The following is a 26,672-nucleotide window of genomic DNA, read 5'->3' as shown; positions in this document are numbered from 1 at the left end:
TTAAGCTCTTGAATTGAATGATAATAATGACAGATGATATCATAGTGACACTGACATATATATCTAAGGGTAAATATATGATTGACTGTGTGAACAAACAGTGTGTCTAAAAACACACTGTGCTGTTGCATGAGTTATGCTTTTGTATATTAGAAAGGAAAATTGGATAGCAAAATATAACATTTAAACACAAATGGCGTTATGGTAAAAAACATTGGCTTGCTAGGAGAAAGCATCCTAAAATGATACCTTGATGGGAGCAGATCGCTGTCCCTGTTAATATATACACACATTTAAATATCAGAATAAACTGTGGCTTTTTCTGCACAAGCATCCTAAATTATACATTAAGGGGGACAAAATGACTGTCCATATTTATACTGGCAAAAGACTTAATTGTCAGAAGAAACAGTGGCTTGTTCTGAATGAGCCTTCAAAAATGGTCCCTTTAATTGGAATGGCAACAGTTCAATATGGATGTGGAAAGAGACGGGTAATAGTAGCCGAAATAATAGTGGGAGTAGTAGCAGTAAAGCATGAAACAGACAAGGCATTACATATGTGTGTGGCTGTTTAGGGGTAGTAGTAGTTAGTAGTAGTGGCAGCAGTGTAGAGGCAATAGTATTAGTAGTACGGATAATGGAAGTGGTAGTAGGGGCATTAGCAGCAGGCAGAAACAGCTGCATTGGTGGCAGCAACCATATGGTACAGATCATGATGGTAGGCAGGCAGACAGCAGCAGTGGCATTAAGGCAGCAGTAGCAGCCATGTGGTATGGAACATGATGGAAGGCAGACAGTCAATGACAGTGTCATGAAGACATCATTGGTAGCACCATCCATACAGACAATAGGAGTGGCGTGATAGCAGCAGCAACAAAATGGTACACAACATCATGGTAGGTAGGCAGACAGCAGCAGTGGCATGATGGTGCACCATTAGAAAGGGAAGATATATGCATCGGCTGATGGAGCTGGGGTGTGAAAATCCTCACACATTCATGCTTCGTTCATTTTAACAAAGGTGATGTTTTGTACACTTTGTCTGGTTGTCACAATGTCCCCTGTCGCATTGAAAAGCCTATGCGAGATAAGACTGGATGCTGGACAAGACAGAGCAGAGCGAGCATACTGAGGGCGAGTTGGGGCCGCTGTTCCAATCTGTCAGGGAATGGAGTAGGAATGGAGTAAGTGCTGGAGCAAGGCCAGAGTCCAGGTAGGACTGAACCTGGTTGTTGAGGTAGTACATCTCCACTTGTTGCTTTGCATCAGCCTGGCTCGCCACATGAAAAAAATTGCTCCATCATTATGCGGTTTGCTGTGGCAAACTATGCACAGAGTGTATTCTGGTAATAAAGCAATTTGACCTCCTTTTTAGCAACAGGAAAATATTCCAACATTTTGCTTAGATAGCAAGGGTTAAATACATGGCTATCCAGTAATCTTCTGCTTGCTTCATGAATGATACTCGTATCATTATGCAAGCAAGCTAGAATACAGCTTGCCATTCCGGCAAGTGTGCCTGATGACCCAGTTCTTTTTGGCTCCACCCCCCACTGAGATGATTGGTCATCGTGGCTGGTGTCAGCATCATCATCATCAGTCTCCTGCTCTCCACCACAGGGTCCTCCTCCTTCTTCCTCCAGTGGTAGATCCTCACCCTCCTCTTCCATGAGACTTTCTCTGTGTGGGTCTCCAACAACTACAGGCTTGCCAACAAAATCCATAAGCTGTTAGCCTTCTGCCATACCGTACCTTGCTGCATCAGCGTGAACCTCTGCTCTAAGATAAATATCAGGGGGATAACATTCTTGATGCCATAGTTGTCCCTACTGACAAATCTACAGGTGACTCTGATGAGCTGCTACTGCCTGATCTTGAAACAACACATGCAAAATCATTCACACTTTACACTGTTTGTATGTACGCTCCAATATATGCCAGGTGGAATTCCAATGAGTTAGAACGTCACAGATCAATCGGTGCACTGGCAGACCATTCTGTAGCTGTAAGTTCAGGAGGGCGTTCCTTGCTACATAAAAATGGTTGAAATGCCAGGATAGTCTCCTGGCCATGGACAGCACCCTCTGCAGGCCACTGTACCTTTTCAAAAAGAATTGCTCAGCTAAATTTATTAAGTGCGTCCTGCAGGAAGCATGTGCTATTTTCCCCAAATGCAGTGCAGCCACAATGTTTATGCCATTGTCGCTGACCACCTTGCCGAGTTGGGAGTTGGTGGGGAGACAGCCAGCGGGATGTTTTCTGCTTGATGCACTTTAGCAAGTAATTGGCTATGTGGCTACTCTCACTCAGGCTCATGATCTCTAATGTGTCATGGCAATGCTTCACTTTTTTACTTTTGCCCTGGTTCTGCTGTGGATGCGAGGATGTCCATGGAGGAGAACATAGTGCTTGGTGTGTGAACCAGACCGACACATATGTAGAGGTGTCAGTAGGACCTGGGCTTTTTGTTGCTGTGCTGCCCATAACAGTTTCTGCAGGTATCCACAGTAGCATGCACCTTCCTGCACAGTGAGAACTGCAAGGAGTGGCCCATGTTCTCTGCCACGTGAGCGTTCAAGACAGGTATGGGTTTTTGAAGAAATGATTGCGCTACCTGGCAGACACTTTTATCATACAGCTTCATGTGGTTCAAAAGAGTTGTTGTGCCTATGTTTCAATGCCCACGGCTTATTTTAATCCTGCAGATATTGCACACAGTGTTTTAGTCTTTGTGGTAATGTGAACGCTAAAGTGAATAAGGATCCCGGAAGAGGGGTATCTCTCACCCAGGTTCCTCAACTGGGTGAGATAAGTAAAGTTCCAGAGTGATGCTGGCTTCAGCAAGGCATAGTTGCTGGAGCTATTTTGTTTAGCATTTAAGGGCTGGATTTTACTTGAATTGGGAGCTAGGTTGGTAGTGGGAGCTCTTAATCCACCCCTCCCATTCCAGGGCAGGTTTTCCCTAGCATGAGGGATCTCCAGTTGAAATTACCTGGGGAGTAAAAGCCCATCCCAGACTGTCAGTCATGGGTGTGGTTGCAAACAGAGGCCAGGTGAGGCTCTTGGTGTGTGGTTTCAGCCGGGCTAGGCTGAGAAACCACAAGGCTGGGACAGAACCTGGACTGACCATGTTACAGCCTGGGGGGCTGGTATATGCTTGGCTGAGAAAGCTGGACCTGACGCTGTATCTGAACAGCACTGTATAGGTGAGTCAGAAATTGTATCAAATGTTTAGTTATGTTTTGTACTATTTATAGAAACATAGAATATGTCGGCAGATAAGAACCATTTGGCCCATCTAGTCTGCCCAATATACTAAGTACTATGGATATCCCCTGGCCCTATCTTATATGAAGGATGGCCTAATGCCTATCCCATGCATGCTTAAACTCCTCCACTGTATTTGCAGCTACCACTTCTGCAGGAAGGCTATTCCATGCATCCACTACTCTCTCAGTAAAATGTTTTTCTGGAACGCCATTAAAGCACAAGTTTGGCCCTGTAACCTGGCTGTTTGTGGAGATAATAGTGAGAGTGACCCCCAAAAGGGAGCTAATCCCTCACATCTTTCAGAACTGTAGAGATAAAACGCCAGATAGGAGATACTCGCACAGAGCTAGTGGCAGCCAAGCTTGGCTTAAAGGGGTTGTCCCATAAAAAATATTCTACAATTTTCAATCCAGCTCCTTGATCTGAATACTTTTGTTATTGCATGTAATTAAAAATGTAGCATAGCCACTGAGTTATTCAATACAATGCATCTGTATAGCGCCACCTGCTGTTTGCTCTTTTTCTTATTCCTTTGAACTGCTCACTGAGAAGGCCGCAAATGCCAAGTTTCATCCTTCGACTGGCCCCTGAGCTGTGATAGAGAGAACATGGATACGCCCCCTTAGCTACAGCAGAAAAGACACTCCTCTTGAGCTGTCAGGCTGCTATAAATCTCGCAGAGCAATGAATGGGGAGATCTCTGGATCCATGTGAGGTACAGGGATAGTTCTAGCTTTTTTAGATAGGTATTTTTGTGTACTATATGATCTATTTTCTTTTCATTTTTCTTATTTTCATTTTTTACATTATTCATGGGATAATCCCTTTAAGCCTGGCATGTTTTAAGCTTGCACAGTATCAGTGGCATTACTAGTTCCCAAGCTGACAATAATAGAAGCTTAACAGTCCCTGCCAGTTGTTTTAATAGGTTCTGGCTGTACATTGCCTCTGCACTTTATTGCTATTACTGTCATCACCCTCCTTCTCTGATGTTTCTTCTTCCTTAGCATCCCAATCTGGCTCACCGGTCCTATCCAACATGGAATCATCCTCATCTTCCCCTTCCCCACTATTTCGATCAGACTGTGATATGTCATTTTGGGCTCATTGGCTCCCCTCCTGATTCCCTGCTCTGTTTTTGTCCCGAATGCCAATGTTGCGACCACTGCCCCTACAGCCACCACTGTGACTACAGGTGCCACTACTACCACTACCAACAACAACAACAACAGCACAGCTATGCATGAGGTCTCCCACCTCTGCTTGAACCTTCTCCTCATCTAAATTTTTACTGTTCTTACATAAGTCATCAACAGGGAGACTTGATTGAGTATCTTTTGTAGTTTGTGGTAGAGTTTTGATGCTTCTTGTTAGGAAAAAAAAGAAGGTGCCCCTCTAGGAAGGAAGTGAAGATAGAGAGGAAGCAATGGAAGGCTTCTCTGGCACAGTGTAACCAGCTTTGACTTATAGGAGGAGTGAGCCACTCCACAATCCCATCCTCTTTGTCATTAATAATAATGTGGAATCTATCAGAAGGCAGGGAGAACTGTGGCCTACTACTACTACTGGCTGCATGGCTGGTGCTGCCACTGTTGCTACTGTGAGGGATTAGCTTTATCTCCGGGGTCTCGGTCACAATATTCTTGCTGATAACCGTGTTGAATGTCCAAACAGTGCATTTATTTTGATACTAGCACCAGCAAACATGATAAAAAATGAAAACCTTTCCATCTGGGCCCTACCTAAACATATAAGGCTACTTTCACACTGATGTTTTGGCTTTCTATTTGCGAGATCTGTTCAGGGCTCTCACAAGCGGTCGAAAATGGAACAGTTTGGCCCTAATGCATTCTGAATGGAAAAGCATTGTCTCAGAATGCATCAGTTTGCCTCAGTTTGCCTCCATTCCGTCTAAATTCCACTTTGGAGGCGGACACTAAAACAAAACGCTGCTTGCAGCGCTTTGGTGTCTGTCTGACGAAACTGAGCCAAATGGATCCATTCTGACACACAATGTAAGTCAATGGGGACAGATCCGTTTTCTATGACACAATAGAAAACTGATCCGTCCTCTATTGACTTTCAATGGTGTTCAAGATGGATCCGTCTTGGCTATGTTAAAGATAATGCAAATGGATACGTTCTGAACAGATGCAGACATTTGTATTCTGAACAGATCCGCACCAAATGCGAGTGTGAAAGTAGCCTAACATGATCCCTGTCTTACCTATACAGAGCGCTGTTCACACATATAATACAAATGTGGCTTTCTCTAGCTATACAGTCCAGCAGCTTCCGGGATGTGACCCTTCAACACGTTCTGGGGGATTGTGGCCCAGTAGTCCTCCCGACTCTTGCCTTGTGACCCTTGTTTCCAGGTGTCAAGGCGTCCACCAAAGTTACGGCTAGTGCCTAGCCCCGTGGCCCCTCAGCCTTGCCCCGCTGAGACCACACTGACAGAGCCTCACCAGGCCTTTGTCTGTACATTCCCCACTAACTGACACCCTGGGAGGATGTTTATCCCACTCTGATTATCGCAGACCTCTTCTGGTCAAAGGGAATACCCATGCTGGAAGGGTGTAGATTGGCAGATCCCACTTCCAATCCTTTCTGCCAATCCAACTAAAATCTGTCACAGACTACACCAAGAACCTTGTCTCAGAAACCGACATGCTGCGGAGACTATTACCTCCCATATTTTAGCTATCCCGCGCAGATGAGGTATCTGAGTGGGATATACACCTTTTCCCTCAGTGTCCACCTGTGCCCAGATGCTCGTGAGAGGGCATCAGCCACACCTGTTTCCCTTTATTTTTCAAGACCCATGCCAGCAGAGCTTGGTTTATCACCAACATGGACGTATAATACCTAGGGGATTTCCTTGCCCATCTCATGACCAGGTACTCCCTTTCACGAGCAAGGATGACGCGCTTTCGCACTCATGGCCTCTCTTTTCTTTTTCTCTCAATATTTTGCATTCGGCCTCTGAAACTTCTCTCAGAAGATGTTTTTATACGATCGTCAGGCTCTATTTTTAGATTCTCTGGCTTCCGCACATGCTCCTCATGTCCTTTCTTGGACTGCTGCAGCTCTTGACTGATCGGTTCCCAGTCATGGTCATGTCCTGATCCTTTCTCCTTTGCTTTGCGAGGCTCCTTCAGCAGAGCATGCTTGTCCCCGCTCGCTTCTTTTACGTGCATCTGGTTCACTTCTTTTCAGCGGTGGTTTCCCCCCACAGTTTCAGAGACCTTTGCTTCTATAGTGGCTTTTTCCACTTTGGTAGCTGCTCCTTCGGTCTCTGCATCACCTGAGGACTTCCCGTCCTCCAACACATCGGCCTTAACTTCTTCAGCCTTTGTCTTCTTGGACCCATCATATATTTGCCCTCAAGTCCTTCTTTTCTTTCTCACCAAGGTAGGAGGCACCGGGGAAACCAGGGTCTTAAGCAGATTCCTCGTATTCGGGCATTTTGTTCCAGAGGCTCACCCAGGACACTGTTCTCCTTTCAAGGAGGAGTCAGGAGAGCCAGCCCATCATAATAGACACGATCTTCAAACTGATTGTTCACCTCTTTGTACTTCATCCCCAGCAGGCTGCTGGCTATTTGGAAGGCCTTGTAGGCAGAGGGGGACGTCTTTCAGGCCCGGGCCATACTCTACCATGGGTCTTTGGGCTTCTGCATCCACATCAGCTCCATCAACTGGTTCAGCATAAGCATCTTCCATCTTCTCTGCCTCGGCCAGCACTGCAGTGCCACCATCTCCAGACCTATTCTTAACAGGCTCTGATTCTCCTCTTAAGGTTTCTCAATTTCCTCTGATTGATTGAGCCAACCTGCCATCTCGAGCTGCTCTTGCCTCTAACTCTTCAGGCTTGGTCTTCATTTCTTCCACCTTCTGCTCGAGAGCATGCTTAGACTTATCCAACTCATAGACGTTCTTCCCGATGTCACCCTTTGAGCTCATGAGATCCTCAATCTATGCTCTGAGTTGTTTGTCCAGCCCCTCAAAATGATCTTGCTCCTCAAGCGCTTCTTCCAGGGCTCAAGCCAAGGAGAGGGTCTTGGTCTCCTTCTACGGAGCATCAGCCTCTGCTCGGTCACGTTCTGTGGCATATCGAGCTGAGATGTATTTCTCTTAAGCCAGGAGCTGGTCAAACTTCTTCTGTTTCTTCTCCAACTAAGACACCATTTGTCTCTGGTGGTCCAGGTCCACTATCCGATCATGCAACTTTTGATCAAGTTGAGCAATCCTGGCTTCCAAATTTTTTTTCATCCAAGAGAGCAGACTTTCCTCAGGTGCTGTTTGAGACCTCTTCTGCCAGCTCTTCTCTTTCCTGCTCCACATGACGTCTGGATCTCTCAGAAGCTGCAAGCTCCTCTTGAAGTTGGAGAATTTCCGCTTCTATTTGTGACTCTAGATCCTTCAGTTCATTCACCTCTTTCTGAGTCTCCTCCTTTGACTACCCTGGAGCTTTCTCCAGTTGCTCTGTGAGTACAGCTAGTCCCTTCTCTAGTGTATCTAGGGACTGTGTGGAGCGAGAGAAAACATCTTCAAGTTTGCAGCTGTACTGTCCTGTCAGGTCATCTACAACTATCTTGTTATAGGCTTCAGACACTAGTTTGATGTCACCCGACTGAACTCTCGTCTCGTCAGATATAACTGTCATCTGGTCGCTACTAGTAACCACCTTAGTTTCACAGGACCTTGACAGGGTAGCCTCACTCTCTGAGTTGCTGTCAGTCATAGCACATACGTCACATACACTGCTCATGTCATTATGAATCCTGACTTCTAAGGGTACCGATGAGTCAATCCCCACCTGGGACATTTCCTTATTAACCATAGAAACCTGTGGAGACTGCCTATCCACCTCTGGTACATGTGGTACACCCTCTAGCACTGCCACACTTTCCACATTGGGTTCCCCCAGCTGTATTCTCTCAACATTTATCAACACTTCTGCATTATTTATAATTTTTTCCCCAGGGAGCGCTATTACCCTGACCACGTCCTGCAATGGAAAAGGCACGTCACTGTCAACACATATTTCATATGACATCACATTTTCATTATGCATTTCTGCACATTTAGCACCATCACTTTACCAGCACCATTGTTTCTAATGTTCACTTCATTTAAAGGGTTGGGTACCAGTTCTGCAGGAGGTACATCACTGACTGCAGAAGTGTTTCCACTTCCCCACAAATCACAGAACAACAGAAAATTACGGCCCAACATTCCCTCATGTATGAGCGTATTTATGCCAGCAAGTCCATCAATAAAAGAAAGGAATATCCCACGGCGCAAAAACCACCCAGTGGTTGGATTGATGAGGGTTTTTCTTTTGTATTTTAGCAAGCGGTAGAACGCGTTTCGGGGATTTACCCCTTCCTCAGGTACAATTGACTTGCATACACAACAATAAAATTACATACATTTAAATACACCTACCTTATCACCTACTGGCCCAGCAGGTAGCAACTGCGGCCGGCTTACTGTCACTGGGTTTGTCACATAATTAACAAACGGAGCGTTCTTACCCAGTAAGTGCGGTTTGGCAGTCTCAGGAGACGAGGATATTCCAATGACATCTCTACTGAGCTCACCATTTTTCTTTTGGTTCCAGTTATCACGATCACCAATAAACTCATTACTGCAACCGTTGCCACTGGAAACAACATGGCCTGGAGTCCAGACCTTTCCCGGATGGTCACTCCAGCCGCACCCTTTAGGACTTTGTGCACAGTTGCAGGGAAAATTGGAACTCCTAAGAACTGCACCACTCTCCACCTCCTTTTCTTCCTGATGGTTGCCCGTGTAGTACTCCCACCATATCTGCCAAAACAAAGGAAAATCCCTGCCCAACACGATTTCTGGCCTTAGGGTCTCGCATTTCAACAGCCCCCACTGCACAGAGCCATAGTCCGTCACAAAGATCAGTGACACCTTAGTTTTTGTTTCTGGCCCTCTTGTTACAAAGTCCAGAATTTCAGGCAGGACCAGAGACACTTGCTGGCGGGAGTCTACTATAACCCCCAGCGGGATTACCCTGATCACCATCTCGCAGGACTTTTCCCACGTGCTCCACCATTTTGCAGCCATTTTCACAGGTCTGTTTCTTTTACTGTGCATCTGGCCCTTTAAATCCCTGCACAGTTTGCACCACAGAAAAAAAAAGTCCAGATTATCACCAGCAGTTCTAGCATCACCTGCTCCAGCGAACAAACAGGTTTCTAAGATGTTGTTGCCCCTAGAAACCACTTTGCCTTGCTATCTGCTGTAACCTTTCAGCATGGACGCTTGCTGGTGCCCTTAGCAACCGGTTGTCTCCTTTCATCACAAACGTATGCCAATTGTGAGGGATTAGCTATAACTCCGGAGTCTCGGTCACAATATTCTCACTGACAACCATGTTGAATGTCCAAACAGTACATATATTTTGATACCAGCACCAGCAAACACGATAAAAAATTAAAACCTTCCCATCTGGGCTCTATATAAACATATAACATGATTCCTGACTCGCCTATACAGAGCGCTGTTCACACATGGAACATGAATGCGGCTTTCCCCAGCCATACAGTCCAGCAGCTTCCGCGCTGTGACTCTTCAACACACACTGGGGGATTGTGGCCCAGTAGTCCTCCCAACACTGGACTCATGACCCTTGTTCCCAGATGTCAAGATGTCCACCAAAGTTCCGGCCAGTGCCTAGCCCCGTGGCCCCTCAGCCTTGCCCTGCTGAGACCACACTGACAGAGCTTCACCAGGCTTCTGTCTGTACATTCCCCACTAACTGACACCCTTGGAAGATCTTTATCCCAGTCTGATTATTGCAGACCACTCTGGTACAAGAGAACACCCATGCTAGAAGGGTGTGGATTGGCAGATCCCATTTCCAATCCTATCTGCCAATCCAATTAAAATCCGGCCCAGACTACACAAACAAGAACCTTGTCTCAGCAACTGACATGCTGCTGGGAATATTACCTCATGTATTTTAGCTATCCCACCAAGCTGAGGTATCTGAGTGGGATATGCACTTCTTCCCGAAGTTTCCGCCTTATCACACTACCCACATTCTAACTCTTGGATGTCTTCAAACTATGCAAAAATGTCTGTTTGAACCATGCGTTCAATATTAAAGCAATTTGTGGAGTGAAATGCCTTTGAACTACCGTATATGGTCTGATTCAGTAATGAGTCTTCTAACTCAGATATAACAATGAAATGTTTTCAACAAAATGTCTTTTTAGACACTTCACATCCTAGCCTTTTACCCTCTTCTTGAAAAATCCTAATTGTGCAAATCTGACATGTGTCACTTTATGGTAATAACTTTGGAGCGCTTTCACTTATCCAAGCCATTATGAGATTGTTTTCTCGTGACACATTGTACTTCATGACAGTGGTAAACTTGAGTCGAGATATTTCACCTTTACTTATAAAATAATCCAAAATTTACCAAAAATGTTGAAAAATTCACAATTTTCAAAATTTGTATTTCTCTACTTTTAAGACAGATAGTAATGCCTAATAAGATAGTTATCAGTCATAATCCCCTATATGCTGCTTTATGTTGGCATCATTTTGTAAATGTAATTTAATTTTTTTAGAATGTTAGAAGGATTAGAATTTTAGAAGCAATTCTTAAAATTTTTAAGAAAATTTCAAAAACCCACTTTTTAAGGACCAGTTCAGGTCTGAAGTCTTTTTGTAAGGCTTACATAGTGGAAACCACATTAATGACCCAACTGTAGAAACTACACCCCTCAAGTTACTTTAAACTGATTTTACAAACGTTGTTAACCCTTTAGGTGTTCAACAAGAATTAATGAAAACTGGAGATCAAATTAGTAAATTTCACTTTTTTGGCAGATTTTCCATTTTAATCCATTTTTTCTTTAACACATAGAGGGCCAACAGCCCCCAAAAACTCAATATTTATTACCTTGATTCTGCAGTTTACAGAAACACTCCATATGTGGTCTTAAACTGATTAAAGAGCCCACGGCAGGGCACAGAAGAAAAGGAGCACTGTATGATTTTTGGAAGGCAGATTTTGCTAGACTGGTTTTTAGATGCCATATCCCATTGAATGCACCTTTACAGTAGAAACTCCTGAAAACTGACCCCATTTTGGAAACTGGATAAGGTGCGAGTTTTATTGGTACTATTTTGGGGTACATATTATTTTTAATTGCTCTATAACCAGGTAAAAGGTGTTTTTATTTTTTATTGTTTACAACATTTATCTGACAGGGTAGATCATGTGCTGTTTTTATAGAGCAGGTTGTTACGGTGCAATGATATCAAATATGTCTATTTTCTTTGTTTCAGTTTTACATAATAAAGCATTTTTGAAAAAAATGTTTGTGTCACCATTTTCTGAACGCCATATTTTTTTAATTTTCCTGCCGATCGTCTTGTGCAGGGTTTTTTTTTTGCAGGAAGTGTTGATGTTTTTATTGGTACCCTTTTTGGGTACATATGATTCTTTATTCATTTATTATTACAGTTTATGGGGCAAGGTGACCAAAAAATTGGTTGTTTTAGCACAGTTTTTATTTATTTATTTTTACAGCATTCACCTGAGGGGTTAGATCAATGTGACATTTTTATAGAGCAGATCATTATGGACATGGAAATACCTTATATGTATACTTTTTCTTATTTAAGTTTTACACAATAATAGCATTTTTTTAACCAAAACAAAATGATGTATTAGTGTCTCCATATTCTGAGAGCCACAGCTTTATTATTTTTTGACTGATTGTCTTATTAAGGTCTCATTTTGTACAGGATGAGGTGACTGTTTGATTGGTGCTATTTTGGGGGGGAAAACACCTTTTTGATTGCTTGGTGTTGCCATTTCTGAATGGATGTTCCAGAACGTCTATTCAGAGATAAACATCCACCCATAGGATGTTTATATCCTAAGGGCGGATGTGAAGTGGTTAAACTATGTGTTTAATATTATGGGTATGCAATGCAATTTCTGAGGTGAAATATAATTGAACTACATGCTTGAAGCAGTAATGCATCTGCTAACGGATATAACATTGCAATATTTATAGTAAAATGTCTTTGAACGTTTCACAATTATGAGAGCAATTTTTGTAATAAAATGTCTTTGAATTACATGGCCTAAAACAGTTATATGTCCGCTAACATGAATATAACAATGCAAAGTTTGTGATAAAGTGTCTTTGAACTATACCTTCAATAGCACAGTTATAACTGCAGTTTTTTGCACTTCACAGTCTGATTCAGAAATACATCCGCTAACATGGATATAGAAATGCAATGTTTGTGGTAAAATGTCCTTGAACTATGCGTCCAAAGCAAATCACATTTGGCTGACGAAATTTTGGGAAAATCTTAATGAATCCAATTAGAATCGATTTGCTCATCTTTAGTCTCGATTCATCACCAAAAAGGTAAATGTAAATATTCTGCTGATACCTTCTTAGAATATGTGTGTAGTTTATCTGGACTTCACAGACATTCATGAGACTTAAAGGGAGTCTGTCACCTCCATATGGCCATATACAATGATTACATGGCTCTGGAGCAATGGTACCTTTGTTCTTTTCTTTAGACTTGCACAAGCAGGAAAAACGAAGTTTAATTCATATGCAAATGAGCACTCGCAAGTGCCCAGGGGTGGCGTTCAGTGTGTAGGTACCCAGGCTGCTCTGCCTTCTTTTCACTTTACTCCTCCCAAGCCTCTTCCTTTGCCCTATCGATGAGGCAAGAGACTTGGAGGATGGGAAAAGACAGAGACTGGGGAGGAGTAAAGTCATTTGCATATGAATTAAACTTCGTTTTTCCTGCTTGTGCAAGTCTAAAGAAAAGAACAAAGGTACAGTTGCAATCCTGTATAGGTGTGCTCCAGAGCCATGTAAGCACTGTATATGGCCATATGGAGGTGACAGACTCCCTTTAACAGTTTAGTTTTACAGCTGACTGGGGAGATCAGTATTTTAAGTAGACTGCATTTGAAGTGACTACTTTTGGATGTTTTACATGGCAAATCATCTGTCAATTGTAGGCACTAGAACAGCCACAATAATAGCAAACACAAAAAGTTACAAGTTGGCTCTATTGCCTTGTATAAATGGGTTTCTAGGTATAGATCTGACCAGAAACAGCAGATTCTGTATGTAATTTGAATGTGCTCCCTAAGATTTGTTGGGCTTCCATTAATATTCAAAAAACATACTAATAGACTTACAGGGGTTGTCCAGCAGGATGATTATTATTATTATTATTTTTTTTTTTAGATAAGTGGCAGAATAGTGTATAACATAAAAGAAGCATTAGCCACCTAATTGATTTTTTTTGTTGGCTTTCTGATGCTTACTGGATTTCAGCTGATCTGACCTTCTTGTTCCCGACTCAAGACATATGAAATGTCAGGAGATCCCCACAATTACTGAAGGCAACAGTGACCTGCTTCAGCCACGGATTGGCTGAGCAGGCATCTCCTGCCATTTCCTGTGTCGAGTAGGGACCAGTAAAACTGGGAACACAGTACCAATCAGATCAATAATGCTTCCTTTTTTTTGTACACAATTCTGCATGGTGTGTGAGGAGTGATCATAATCCATGCAAAGTAGTGCAAAATATGTTGGGATATTTAATCTATAATAACCCTGCCTTCATTTATACAATTCCCAAACATGCTTTTCTTTAGAGTAGCTTGCTGTCTATAATAATCTATTCCTCTTCAGCTGACACTGAAACTCAATCATTTAAATTAATTTCTAAATTGCCATTTCCACACCTAATTATAACCAAATGTAAGCTTCTGTACCTGTATATATCAGAACATTTTTTTTTAGCTGATTAACTTCTAATTAATTTCCTAGAGTATCTCAAATTTAATTAGTTCTCTAGTTTTAGGGGACATTTACTTTTTTTTTCTATTCCTTGTGTTCAAGGCTTGGTATTGCTCATTACTTTCCATTTGTTTTTATAATATATAAAACAGATAACGTGTTGGGGTGACATATAATTGCAGGAGTTTGCATTTTACACATGCAGCAAAGCTGTAGTGATGAGAAGTCAATATTCTTAATGTGTGCTTGTTAGTATTTTCCTGTTCACACTATTTTATGTATTTATGTTATATCTGGCTTAGGCTACTTTCACACTAGCGTTCGGGCGGATCCGTTCTGAACGGATCCGCCCATAATAATGCAGACGGAGGCTCCGTTCAGAACGGATCCGTCTGCATTATATTAGCAAAAAAAAGCTAAGTGTGAAAATAGCCTGGGACGGATCCGTCCAGACTTTCAATGTAAAGTCAATGGGGGACGGATCCGCTTGAAGATTGAGCCACATTGTGGCATCTTCAAACGGATCCGTCCCCATTGACTTACATTGTAAGTCTGGACGGATCCGCACGCCTCCGCACGGCCAGGCGGACACCCGAACGCTGCAAGCAGCGTTCAGCTGTCCGCCTGTCCGTGCGGAGGCGAGCGGAGCGGAGGCTGAACGCCGCCAGACTGATGCGGATCCGCCTCCATTCAGACTGCATCAGGGCTGGACGGCTGCGTTCGGGTCCGCTCGTGAGCTCCTTCAAACGGAGCTCACGAACGGAAACCCGAACGCTAGTGTGAAAGCAGCCTTAATTGTAAGTGTTGACATGCTCTTAAATTCTTTCTTTAGACTTCATACATCAAGTGTTTTCATCATGGTACATCCAACTTCATCAGTTTCATTAAGTCTTGCAACCAAGCATCAACCTCTAGCCATGCGGTTAGTTCTACTATAAATGCCATATAATGATTGTGTTTGTGTATTGGCAAGTGGTACAGGCTCCAGTTATTTTTTTTTATGTCATGTGAGGGTTCCCCAGATAATTTAAACTATCATACTATTTTATTTTTTTGTAATCGAGTCTAAATAAAGATAGAATTATATATTTTTTGTGTTTAAGGTATCAACATAATTAAAGTTGTGATCAAGAATATTTAAAGGGGTTGTCCACTATGTTGTGCATTTTTATAAGTATATTATCTGAAGATATTATAGCCAAAATGAATGCTCATTGCCTTTAAGAGGAAATCAGCTTGAAACAAAGCTCTGTTATGTGGCTGAAGAGGCCAAGATGAGTTCATGGCAAGTTCAGTTTATATAAGAGTCATTGTGAATATGAACAGACATTATATTTTAAAGTTATTGCTAAAAGATATGTGTTTATCTATGGGGAGTAAACTAGTTTCTCCAGACATGTCTATCTTAAGGGAACAATGTTTGTTTCATCTGCTGTGTGAGGTCCAATTCATATATTCATAACTATATTCTATATATTTCTGTATGGTATATTTAAATTTACAACATATTTTAACCAATGATTCATATAATGTGTTATTTATGTGTAACCATGTATCAATTTATATATGTATTGCACCATGTATGTGTCATTTAGAATGTATCCTGTAGAAAATACAGAAACACTGAAGTAAGTTTCTGATAATTGGATTTCTGAGAAGAGTTAAATGTTATTTCAGAAGGTAGTTATTCATGCACGTGGACAAGTAAAGTATACAAGTCCAGATGCCGAGTAACAAGGCTATTGTACCGTTATCCGTTAACATATATTCAAAAAGATAGGAGAAGACAGTGACTCCAACAAGTCTAGGTTATGGGTAATTAGAAGTGTCAGGAAGAGATCTTCCTTACTGATGTATATTGAAGAGGTTAAGAAGGTCATGTGAACATATTATAAGGTATTTAGAATTAGTGTTTAAGGTTGTGATATTCCTCTGCAGTACACCAGTGCCATCTGGGGGCAGATGGGCAGCATCCCATCTAGCATATTAAGGGTTAATATGATATCATTGTGTTATTAACATACGAATACACCCACCTTACCTGATTGGAAATCCGTAATCCAGAAGGGGATGATTCTTAGATAAGGTCGGGAATAATTACTCGTGTGCAGAGCATCAGGAGCACTCACTCACAAAAACCAAAAGAAAAACTCACAAAGGAAAAGTAAAATATACCAAAAGAAACTTGGATTATTTTTTGGCTACTAGGAAGGTTCTTGAGAACTGGTCCCATCTGAAACTCTATCTACCTCTGACCCAGTAACGTATACTGTGTTTGCTGCTTATGATATTAATAAGATATTTCTCTCGGTATATAACCAAAAGTCCCCATACTGTGGGAACAACGGGTGATGTTCAAGATTGGATGCTTCATGCATAGGGTATTCCATGGTGTGGAGCCCCTGTACCTGCAACGTAAATTCACAGGTACGCCCCGTTAAGGACATTGAGATCAAGTAACTCTGCAAATTTTAGCATCCCGCAAGTTAACAAGATCAGACGTGGAGGTAGATCCTTTTCGGCTCAAGGGGCCAGATTGAAGATGATTCCCAATCTTCTCTCATTCAGACGTGCACTGAAAACCTTACTTTGCAAACAGGCGTTTGCTCTTCCTATATAACACTTATTTTTGGTTCATATAATTTTGGGTGTTTTCCTAAATTTTAGTCTATAAATTCATGGTTGGTAATGTCCTTTCTATTTTAAAGATACTTTTTCCTCACGTTTATTAATTTTGTTCTCTTCATATTCTCTATATCTCGTCCGAACCCTTTGAACCTTGAGATCCCCGACCTTCCCTCCCTTTTTCTTGATTCTCCATTTGATAAGTGCTAGGAAATTGGTCTCTGGAATAAGTGCCTTATTCTCTAGGCCTTTGCAGCCCATGGCAAAGTGTCATGCCTTCTTCTTGAATCAGCCAGCTAAGCGCATCGAGGCCCTAAGGGTAAGACTGCGTATACACAAGACTATACAGTCATGTGAAAAAATTAGGACACCCTTTGAAAGCATGTGGTTTTTTGTAACATTTTTAATAAAAGGTTATTTCATCTCCGTTTCAACAATACAGAGAGATTAAAGTAATCCAACTAAACAAAGAAAACTGAAGAAAAGTCTTTTCAAGATCTTCTGTAAATGTCATTCTACAAAAATGCCTATTCTAACTGAGGAAAAAGATAGGACACCCTCACATGTATTCCCTCTTAAATTGGCTCAGATCTCACACAGGTATATCACACCAGGTGCACATAATTAGTAGATCGTTACTCTGCATGTTGAATGAGGCTTGCCCTATTTAAACCTCAGACATTTAGTTTGGTGTGCTCCTGACTGTTGAAGTGAGAGTGAGCACCATGGTGAGAGCAAAAGAGCTGTCAGAGGACTTCAGAAAAAAGATTGTAGCAGCCTATGAGTCTGGGAAGGGATTTAAAAAGATCTCAAAAGATTTTGAAATCAGCCATTCCACTGTCCGGAAGATAGTCTACAAGTGGAGGGCTTTCAAAACAACTGCCAACATGCCCAGGACTGGTCGCCCCAGCAAGTTCACCCCAAGAGCAGACCGCAAGATGCTAAAAGAGGTCTCCAAAAACCCTAAAGTGTCATCTCGAGAACTACAGCTGGCTCTGGCTACTGTTGATGTAGAAGTACATGCCTCTACAATCAGAAAGAGACTGTACAAGTTTAACTTGCATGGGAGGTGTGCAAGGAGGAAACCTTTGCTTTCCAAGAGAAACATCGAGGCCAGACTGACATTTGCTAGAGATAAAGTTGACAAAGACCAGGACTTCTGGAATAATGTTCTTTGGACAGATGAGTCCAAAATTGAATTATTTGGACACAACAGCAGAGGACATGTTTGGCGTAAACCAAACACAGCATTCCAAGAAAAGAACCTCATACCAACTGTGAAGCATGGAGGTGGAAGTGTCATGGTTTGGGGCTGCTTTGCTGCAGCAGGACCTGGTCAGCTCACCATCATAGAATCCACGATGAATTCTACTGTGTATCAGAAGGTGCTTGAAGAACATGTGAGACCATCAGTTAGAAAATTAAAGCTGAAGCGGAACTGGACCATGCAACATGACAATGACCCAAAACATACTAGTAAATCAACCAAAGATTGGCTGAAAAAGAAGAAATGGAGAGTCCTGGAATGGCCAAGTCAAAGTCCAGATTTGAATCCCATTGAGATGCTGTGGGTGACTTGAAAAGGGCTGTACGTGCAAGAAACCCCTCAAACATCTCACAGCTGAAAAAGTTCTGCATTGAGGAGTGGGGTAAAATTTCCTCAGACCGATGTCGAAGACTGGTAGATGGCTACAAGAACCGTCTCACTGCAGTTATTTCAGCCAAAGGAGGTAACACTCGCTATTAGGGGCAAGGGTGTCCTATCTTTTTCCTCAGTTAGAATAGGCATTTTTGTAGAATGACATTTACAGAAGATCTTGAAAAGACTTTTCTTCAGTTTTCTTTGTTTAGTCGGATTACTTTAATCTCTCTGTATTGTTGAAACGGAGATGAAATAACCTTTTATTAAAAATGTTACAAAAAACCACATGCTTTCAAAGGGTGTCCTAATTTTTTCACATGACTGTACATCATCATCATAGTGTTAGGCGCATCCATAATGCTGATTATTCTCTTACCAAATATGCATATTGCTAATGGAAGATCTGACCTTATTTGAAAAAGAGGACTAAACCCTTGGAGAGTTATTTTCCATAGTCGGATTCCCGAGCTGGATATTTTGTTGTATTAATATCATATATTTTTGATTGGTCATAGGGAAACAGAGTCAAGGGATAACATTTATTTTTCCTGTAATAATCCGTGTTTCGTTATAGCCTGTTTGGTAAACAGAAAATCCTAAGTTTCTCCTAGTATATAAATTATTGGTCTGTTTGTTAAAAGTATAGCATTGGTGTTGTCATTGGTAACTTTAAGTTGTAGTGTACTGATGAGATAGGGGTGTGTTAGCACCACCATGTGGCATATTTGGGGTATTATTTTATAGCTTCATTGCTTGTCTTTGCAATTGAATTGATTTTATATTCTTTGTTTGCATTGTGTATAATAAATTATATATATACTGTATATTTTTGCATAGACAAGTCCCTTTGTTTCACTGCTTGCACAAATCAAATTAAGATACTTGATAAAAGAACTTAGAGGTGATTATGTCCACCTGAAGGATCATATAATTTATATATTTTTTAGTTTGAGCCTCTCTTTTATATGAAGATTATTTTTATATAGAAGATATTCGACAACTATCAGCATGAAACGGGACAATGCTGTGAAATGGTCTGAAATCAGACATGCCCCAGTACCCAGCATAATAGACCCAGCGCTGTTTCGGTTCTCCGTGCTGGGGTTGGTTTACTTGGCTGCCACATTGAAGTTACATTACAACATAAGACTTCTGCAGCTGGGGCTTTGTTTACCCAGCTGCAGCGACTTGAAAACACGTGAATACTGCAGCCGATCACTGGCCTCAGCGATGAGCTGCTAAGACTAGTGATTGGCTGTATCCGTCCCATGTTGCTAATATGACTTCACTATTGCATCTGGGGCCTTTGCCCCTTGGTGCACTTCGGCTCCTCTGTTTTTCACAACTATCAGCACGAAACGGGACAATGCTGTGAAATGGTCTGAAATCAGACATGTCCCAGTACTTAGCCTAATAGACCCAGCGCTGTTTCGGTTCTCCCTGCTGAGGTTGGTTTACTTGGCTGCCACATTGAAGTTACATTGACAACATAAGACTTCTGCAGCTGGGGCTTTGTTTACCCAGCTGCAGCGACTTGAAAACACGTGAATGCTGCAGCCGATCACTGGCCTCAGCCAGTGATTGGCTGTATCCGTCCCATGTTGCATATATGACTTCACTTTTGCATCTGGGGCCTTTGCCCCTTGGTGCACTTCGGCTCCTCTGTTTTTCACACCTCCCTGCACATGACTGAGAGAACTAGGCATCTGCATCCTCTCATCTGGCCCAGTAATATCGCTCTGGCACAGGTGCAGTACATCTGCTTTTGCTGAATGGATGCTTACTGCACATGGGCTCAAATTTGGCACACAGCACCAGCGCACTACTACAGGGCCCAGAGAAGCTGTACTTATGTATTACTCACATGGCCAGGACAGATTCCTTTTCTCAGGAAGTAAGCTGTAAAGGTTATATTGAATGACAGCAATCATAGATCTTCAAAACTGTGAGCAATTAATACACAAAGTATATTACAAACTTTGCATCATAGCAAGAATAAGCTTAATTGGTTCAGAGTTCTCGGAACATACAATGAACTTATTGAAGGTGGGGGCATTTACTGTAAAGTCTTCACCTGCAACGTAAGTGCTTTTGGCACAAGAGGTTATGCTCTGGTTGGGAAATACTGGCTTTTTCTTGTATTAGAAACAATCAGCATAAAAATGATTATGGAAAGAAAGGGCAATTTTATTCCCACTACAGTTTTTAATGAAGAAAATATCTTGATCGAGCAATGCTGTCTGGCAGCTAATAGGACATTTTACCAGCCCCGACTATTAGCAAAGCTTTGTTCTATTTACATATGAGATGAAAATATTCAGTGCATGTTTTGGCTGTCAGCTTAGGTGTTAGAGATGGAAATGTTTATCTGAATAATATCTACCATGCACCAGCCGAAAAGTAAAACACTTCAGAAAAAGTTATGAAAATAACAACTAATACATTTAATAGTAGATCAATGAGACGGCAAGAGAGAGAAAGGGTTAGTATCGTATGTATAATTTGGAAATGACATAATGACCACACACAGGATATAGTGGCACCTATCATAGACTTGATGCAGAGAAATTTCACTATATGCTATATACAGTATTTCTGTACAAATACTGTATATAGTGTACATTGGTTGGATTGAAATCTTCTCCTGAAAATGACCTTTGAACTTTCCTAAACTTTTATCAGTATTACATACACTGATGACTATTTAGCGATACTGATGAACTTTAAAAATAGGACTTAAAGAGGGCATGTCAACAAACAAAAAAAAACTGTGCTACATGTATATGCATGGTGTACTTTAAACTATGTTCCTGAAGCCCCTTTTCTTCAGTTATGCCCCGCTAAAATTCCAGCACCACACTCAATCAAAAGTGACTAGTCACAAAATTGTGGCTAACCATTTAGTTTTTTTGCAAGGCAAGGCTTTCCCCAATATGAGGATCCCACCCTTCAGCTGCAGCATGATCTTGTGAGACCTATTAATTCTCAGAAGACCATACTGCATATTACTTTCATCTGGTTCTTCTGACACAACATCTCACTCTAAGCAGAATCTTCTTTTGGTAGCAACATCTCACATTGGTCAGAGGGATGTCATTTGTGACATTGACATTTACATGGCAGCTTCAGGTATGCTGGCTATGTTTATGCTGCAGCTTCTATAGCTTGGAACTCTATGGTGATGGATGATACTGTATGACCGTCTGAGGCATCTATTTAAAGGGATTTCCTGAGACTTAAATACTGATGAACTGTCCTCTGGATAGGTCATCAGAATCTGAATGGTGGGGTCCAAGCCTTGGGACCCGCGCCAATCAGCTGTTTGAAGAGGCAGTGCACTCTCAGTAGTGCTGTGGTCTTCTCCAGCTTTCCCTAGGCCAAGTGGTGGCACATTCATCAGTCACATGACCTAGGCGCAGCTCAGCCCCATATAAGTGACCTGTGATCCCAAGCACAGTTGCTATACAATGAATGGTGATGTGCTTGATGAGCACGGAGAATGTTGCAGCGCTCACAGGAGCACCAGTGCCTTCTCAAACAGCTGATCAGTGTTGGTGCAGGGTGTCTGACCCCCCCCCCCCCCGATTGATCAGATTCTGATGACCTATACAGAGGATAGGTCATCAGTATTTAAGTGTTAAAAAACCCCTTTAACATATTGTTTTTTGTATATGTTAAATGTAAGACAAAAACATGATGTGAACCCAGCCTTAAGCTGTTAAGGAGCAATAATCCAGGAAGTCTTCTTTTTCAGTTGCATTATCAAGGTCTTCCTACAAGTGGATAATTGCCCTCTAGCATTTCCATATTTATGTTACTTAAATTAAAGCTTTAATTCTGATACATAGATTTCACAATTGAACACAATACTGTCCTGTTGGCAAGCCAAATGTTTTTGACATTTTCAGATCCCATCATGCCTGTACACATGCTATGCTGCATATCCTATGCCTATAGTCATCTGTGATCTCAGCTATAGAACATTAGTATCCTGTTCACTGCATTGCACTTCATATTTTAACATCATATGGACGTATATATTGTTTTTAAACATAATATTATACAATTATATAACTATTATTTTATTCACTGTACCATATGCCATGCATTAACATTATGTAAACACAACATCATAGGAACATTGTAGTTAGGATGCTAAGCAGATATCTAGCAATTAATAAAAAAAAGTTATAATCCATATAAGTACAATAAAAACAGAATATAGCATTTATATATTCAACATACATTTTGTGAAATCAGCAAAATATTTATAAAGATACTGTAGGTAGTACTGTTATAGTTTAATGCAGAGGATAAACAAGTATTCAGGGCTTGAATGGACAATCCGATAACACATGTGATGAGATGTTGATTCAACCAAGCTGCTTTGCAGATGTAATTAACTGTCAATTTAATCTGTCCATTTAATTTGTATATACAGCTTCCAAATAGTTTTTATGCACCTATGTGTATACTATTAAGACCAGACTATTTTATATAGTTCTCACAGCCATGTCTGTTATCACAAATAGATACTAACAGTTTTGGACTGGGGTTCCTTGGGCCCACCAGAGGAAATTATTCTCAGAGCTCTATATCATCAGTAATGTCTGATAGGGTTTGAATCAAAGAAATAGACCCTAGTGACAAGTGATTATCTCCAAAGGGAGATCCAAATGTTTTTCTTTTTTTTTCCTGGACCTTTAGGGTCCACTTTTGCATCAGGGCCTGGGCCCACTGGAGGATTGTCTGGTATTCTGGTAGAGCAGTCTGACCCTGGATGCTAATGCAATATATTGGCAGTGATTGCAATTAAGGTTACTAAAACCCAACGGTAGAAGCTTAGAATGCAGCCAGGTGTATCTGATAACGTATAGACTGTGAACAACCTACACAGACAGTTCTGACTACAGAGATACATCATTTCCTAGAAAGAAACTGTTTGTATGACACATATATTCTAAACATTAAAACAGATTTGCTTCTATCATATGTAAGTGTATCATATGTAAGATTTTATTTGAGTAATAAAATAGAAATATCATTATAAAATTTTAGCAGTGTTGTTGAGCAGGATACACTTCTTTAACCACAATGAAACGTTCTGATCTTATAAGGGAGTATATTTTACTTTACATTTTGTAAAGCTGATTATTTATTTTTTTTGTATTTATTTTACTTATTTGGTTTCTTCACTTGTGTCATCTGAGAACTACCCAGGAGAAAAAGAACCACTATTCTTTTGCAACTTTATTATTTCTCTAAACTTAGATAGTTTACTTGATTTCATTTATGTTAGCTTTGTTTTTGGAGATTATCATATCATATATTGTGTTTATGCCTTTAGAAGTTGAAGTTAAAGATGCGTTTTAGATGTGAGTTGACTGATCATGGCTTATTAATGCTAAGGGAAAACAGTATGAAGTAAATGTTCCAAGTGAACATATCCTTTTCTACAGCAGTGTTATTATAAATACTTAAATATATCTATAAAGAACAGTATGCAGACAACACAATCTCACTGGCAGATTCAGTTGGGAAAGCTTCATGAAAGCTTCTATAAAGTAGAACTCAGAATAAAGCAATTAAAATGGACTTTATGAAATCCAAGGGACTAGCTTTTGGTGGATATTACTAAAAATGTACATTCCTATACCTTGTTTTCAATGCATGGATCCATTTACTCCTTTACTAACTTTGCAGTCTTTACATATATTTTACAAGATGCGCCATGGCCCATGATAACTTAAACATTTGAAATAGTTTACACAATGTATAAATATAATATTCTTACAGCTATTTATTGTAATATTGCATGTTTAGAAGATACATTTTATCACATAGTAAATAAATATTTTTAATTTAATTTTATTAATATTTATGTTTGTCATATTGGAACTATTCTAACTAAACTAACATACAATGAGCCCATGACATTGGGTATTTATTTTATACATGTTAGTTATACTAGTCTATTACACTTCATGTGTACTTCTCATTTCAGTTTAATAAAAGTAGGCACTGGCATCAAGATTTCTTGCATAAAATTCTGTAACTGTCAATTACTTAACAATGCATTGTCAATATCTAAATCCACTGTTTCAACAATATATCTTTGTTTCTCTCTTAAGAGAATATGGAACATTCTATTTATATACTGCATAATGTAACATGCCAATAAATCAATTGTTTTTGAACCAGATATTCCTTCCTATCATTGACTCCTCGGAGCAGTATAACTCAGGTACATGGTTTTGCCATCATTAACCTCTTTGGTGTCTGAAGGACATTATTCAATTACAATGCTTCGAAAGGATTAATAACTTGTGAGCTAGGATGTATTGTAGATTATAACTTTGTAGCAATTGCATTTCCCTTACATAACCAAGAAATGTTGGCTTATTATGTTATAGAGACATTTTATTTGGCACAAACCTAAATCAATGAATAGAAACAGAAGACTGAATGTCTAAAGCTAGGGGTCCCTTAAGTACTAGGATTTCTGAGGATTCTGTGATTGCACTGTGACCTTTTGCTTTTAAATCCTTTTACACTAAATGAATGTTATTGCTTCACTGCACTGACCAACATTTAGCAAAGCTTTTAAAGGACTTAAGAGATTGTGTTTCCACTATCAGGTAGACGATTTCCGGTTATATGATCTGTTACTATAAATTATTATTTCAAAAAGCATTAGTGCTTCTATTAGTTACATGCACTCAAACAGCTAAAACCCATAGCATATACCCATGCAGGAATTTGGCCAAGGTCAATGGATGTGCCCACATAGGGAAACAAATGCGATCAATAATATGCAATGTGGAAGTATGGTTTGTTTAGACTATGGTTTATGGTTTGTATAAAAGGTCACAAAAACATAAATAAAGACCATAATCACAGCAGGAAAATATTGACACATTGTGTAATGCAGAATATTATTTTTAGGTTGCACTTAATGAATTAATGAACTACATTTTTATATCCAAAGGGAAATATATTTCACTGCCTAAATGCTCAATATATATATTTTTAATGTATTTAAATTCATCAAGCTACTTGGTGTTAGATCCTTTACATTGAAAGTATGAAATAAAAGTATCCCACCCAGACACACAAAGAGGCCCAGAAAGTGCAGCAAATACACACTCACATGACCTAGGCGCAGCTCAAATCTGACAATTTTCTGTCAAAATCTATTCAATCAAATACAAAGGTCTTCTTACCATTGAGTTGGTTGTAAACTACTTCTTCTAGGTGATCCAGTCTTTGCAAAATAGACTCTCGGTCAATCAAAGCTCCCACTTTGGTGTTCCTGCTCCTTACTCTGCGGTCAGAACTTCTCACAATCTGCACTAGCTCCTGGGATCTGTCCTGGATCCTACAGTAAACTGAAAACAGGATGATCCCCACAAAAACCAGGATATTCACAGTCAGCAAAGTTTTGATTTTCCGTGCCACCGCCATGAAATCTGTGGAGATCCAGCATCAGGGCATCCCAAGTAAAGTCTCTCATTTACACTGAGCCCCAGCAGAGAAGTCCAGAAATGAAGAAACCAAGTAACGTATCATGTAGTGCAAGGAGAAGAATCTGATACATTTGAAGCTGACCCTTTTGCTCCACAACAATATATAACTACACCCTTAACAGTCTGTTGTGGAGAAGACATCTACTCTAAAAGACAGTCACTGGGATCTAGGTACACATGTATATATGTGACTGGAGAGTACAGAAGGCTCTAGTAGTGCCCTCTAAAGGCTCAGGAGCTGTTTTTTAGCACCACATGCCTCTGGTATCAGCGTTGCACTATGGAGTTGTTCTTCAGCAATACATCCCTCTGGTATCAGTGCTGGAGTGTGAAGTTGTTCTTCAGCACCACATCCGTCTGGTATCAGTGCTGGAGTGTGGAGTCGTTCTTTTAGCACCACATCCCTCTGGTATTGGTGCTGGATTATGGAGTTTTTCTTTCAGAACCACATCTCTCTGGTATCAGTGCTGGATTATGGAGTTATTCTTTCAGAACCATATCCCTCTGGTATCAGTGCTGGATTTACCGAGTTGTTCTTTTAAAACCACATCCTTCTGGTACCAGTGCTGGAATAGGGAGCTATTCTTTCAGCACCACATCCCTCCTCTCTGCTTTGTGTGAGCTGGAATAGGGAGCTGTTCATTCAGCACTTGATCCTCCTTGAGCTCTCCAGTGCTCTGTGCTGGTCTGGAACAGGGAGCTGTCTATTTCAGCACCACCTCCCGTCACTGGTTTTCTCTATGATGTGAAAGCAGCTTGTA

The 26,672-nt window shown here is 40.8% G+C and overlaps 1 protein-coding gene across 1 annotated transcript in view; it reads right to left on the bottom strand.

Annotated features, from left to right (window-relative positions):
- Positions 1-25,849, bottom strand: part of GALNT9 (polypeptide N-acetylgalactosaminyltransferase 9) — a 589,226-nt gene extending 563,377 nt beyond the window's left edge. The window contains exon 1 of the mRNA XM_044281849.1: positions 25,609-25,849. Coding sequence (XP_044137784.1) covers positions 25,609-25,849 — 241 coding nt within the window. The remainder of the gene's footprint in view (positions 1-25,608) is intronic.
- Between the last annotated feature and the right edge of the window lie 823 nt (positions 25,850-26,672).

The sequence above is a fragment of the Bufo gargarizans genome, chromosome 1 (genome assembly GCF_014858855.1).
Source record: "Bufo gargarizans isolate SCDJY-AF-19 chromosome 1, ASM1485885v1, whole genome shotgun sequence".
NCBI classification, from domain to species: domain Eukaryota; kingdom Metazoa; phylum Chordata; class Amphibia; order Anura; family Bufonidae; genus Bufo; species Bufo gargarizans.
Note: the sequence above shows the minus strand (reverse complement) of the source record. Positions and strands in the feature narration are given on the sequence as shown.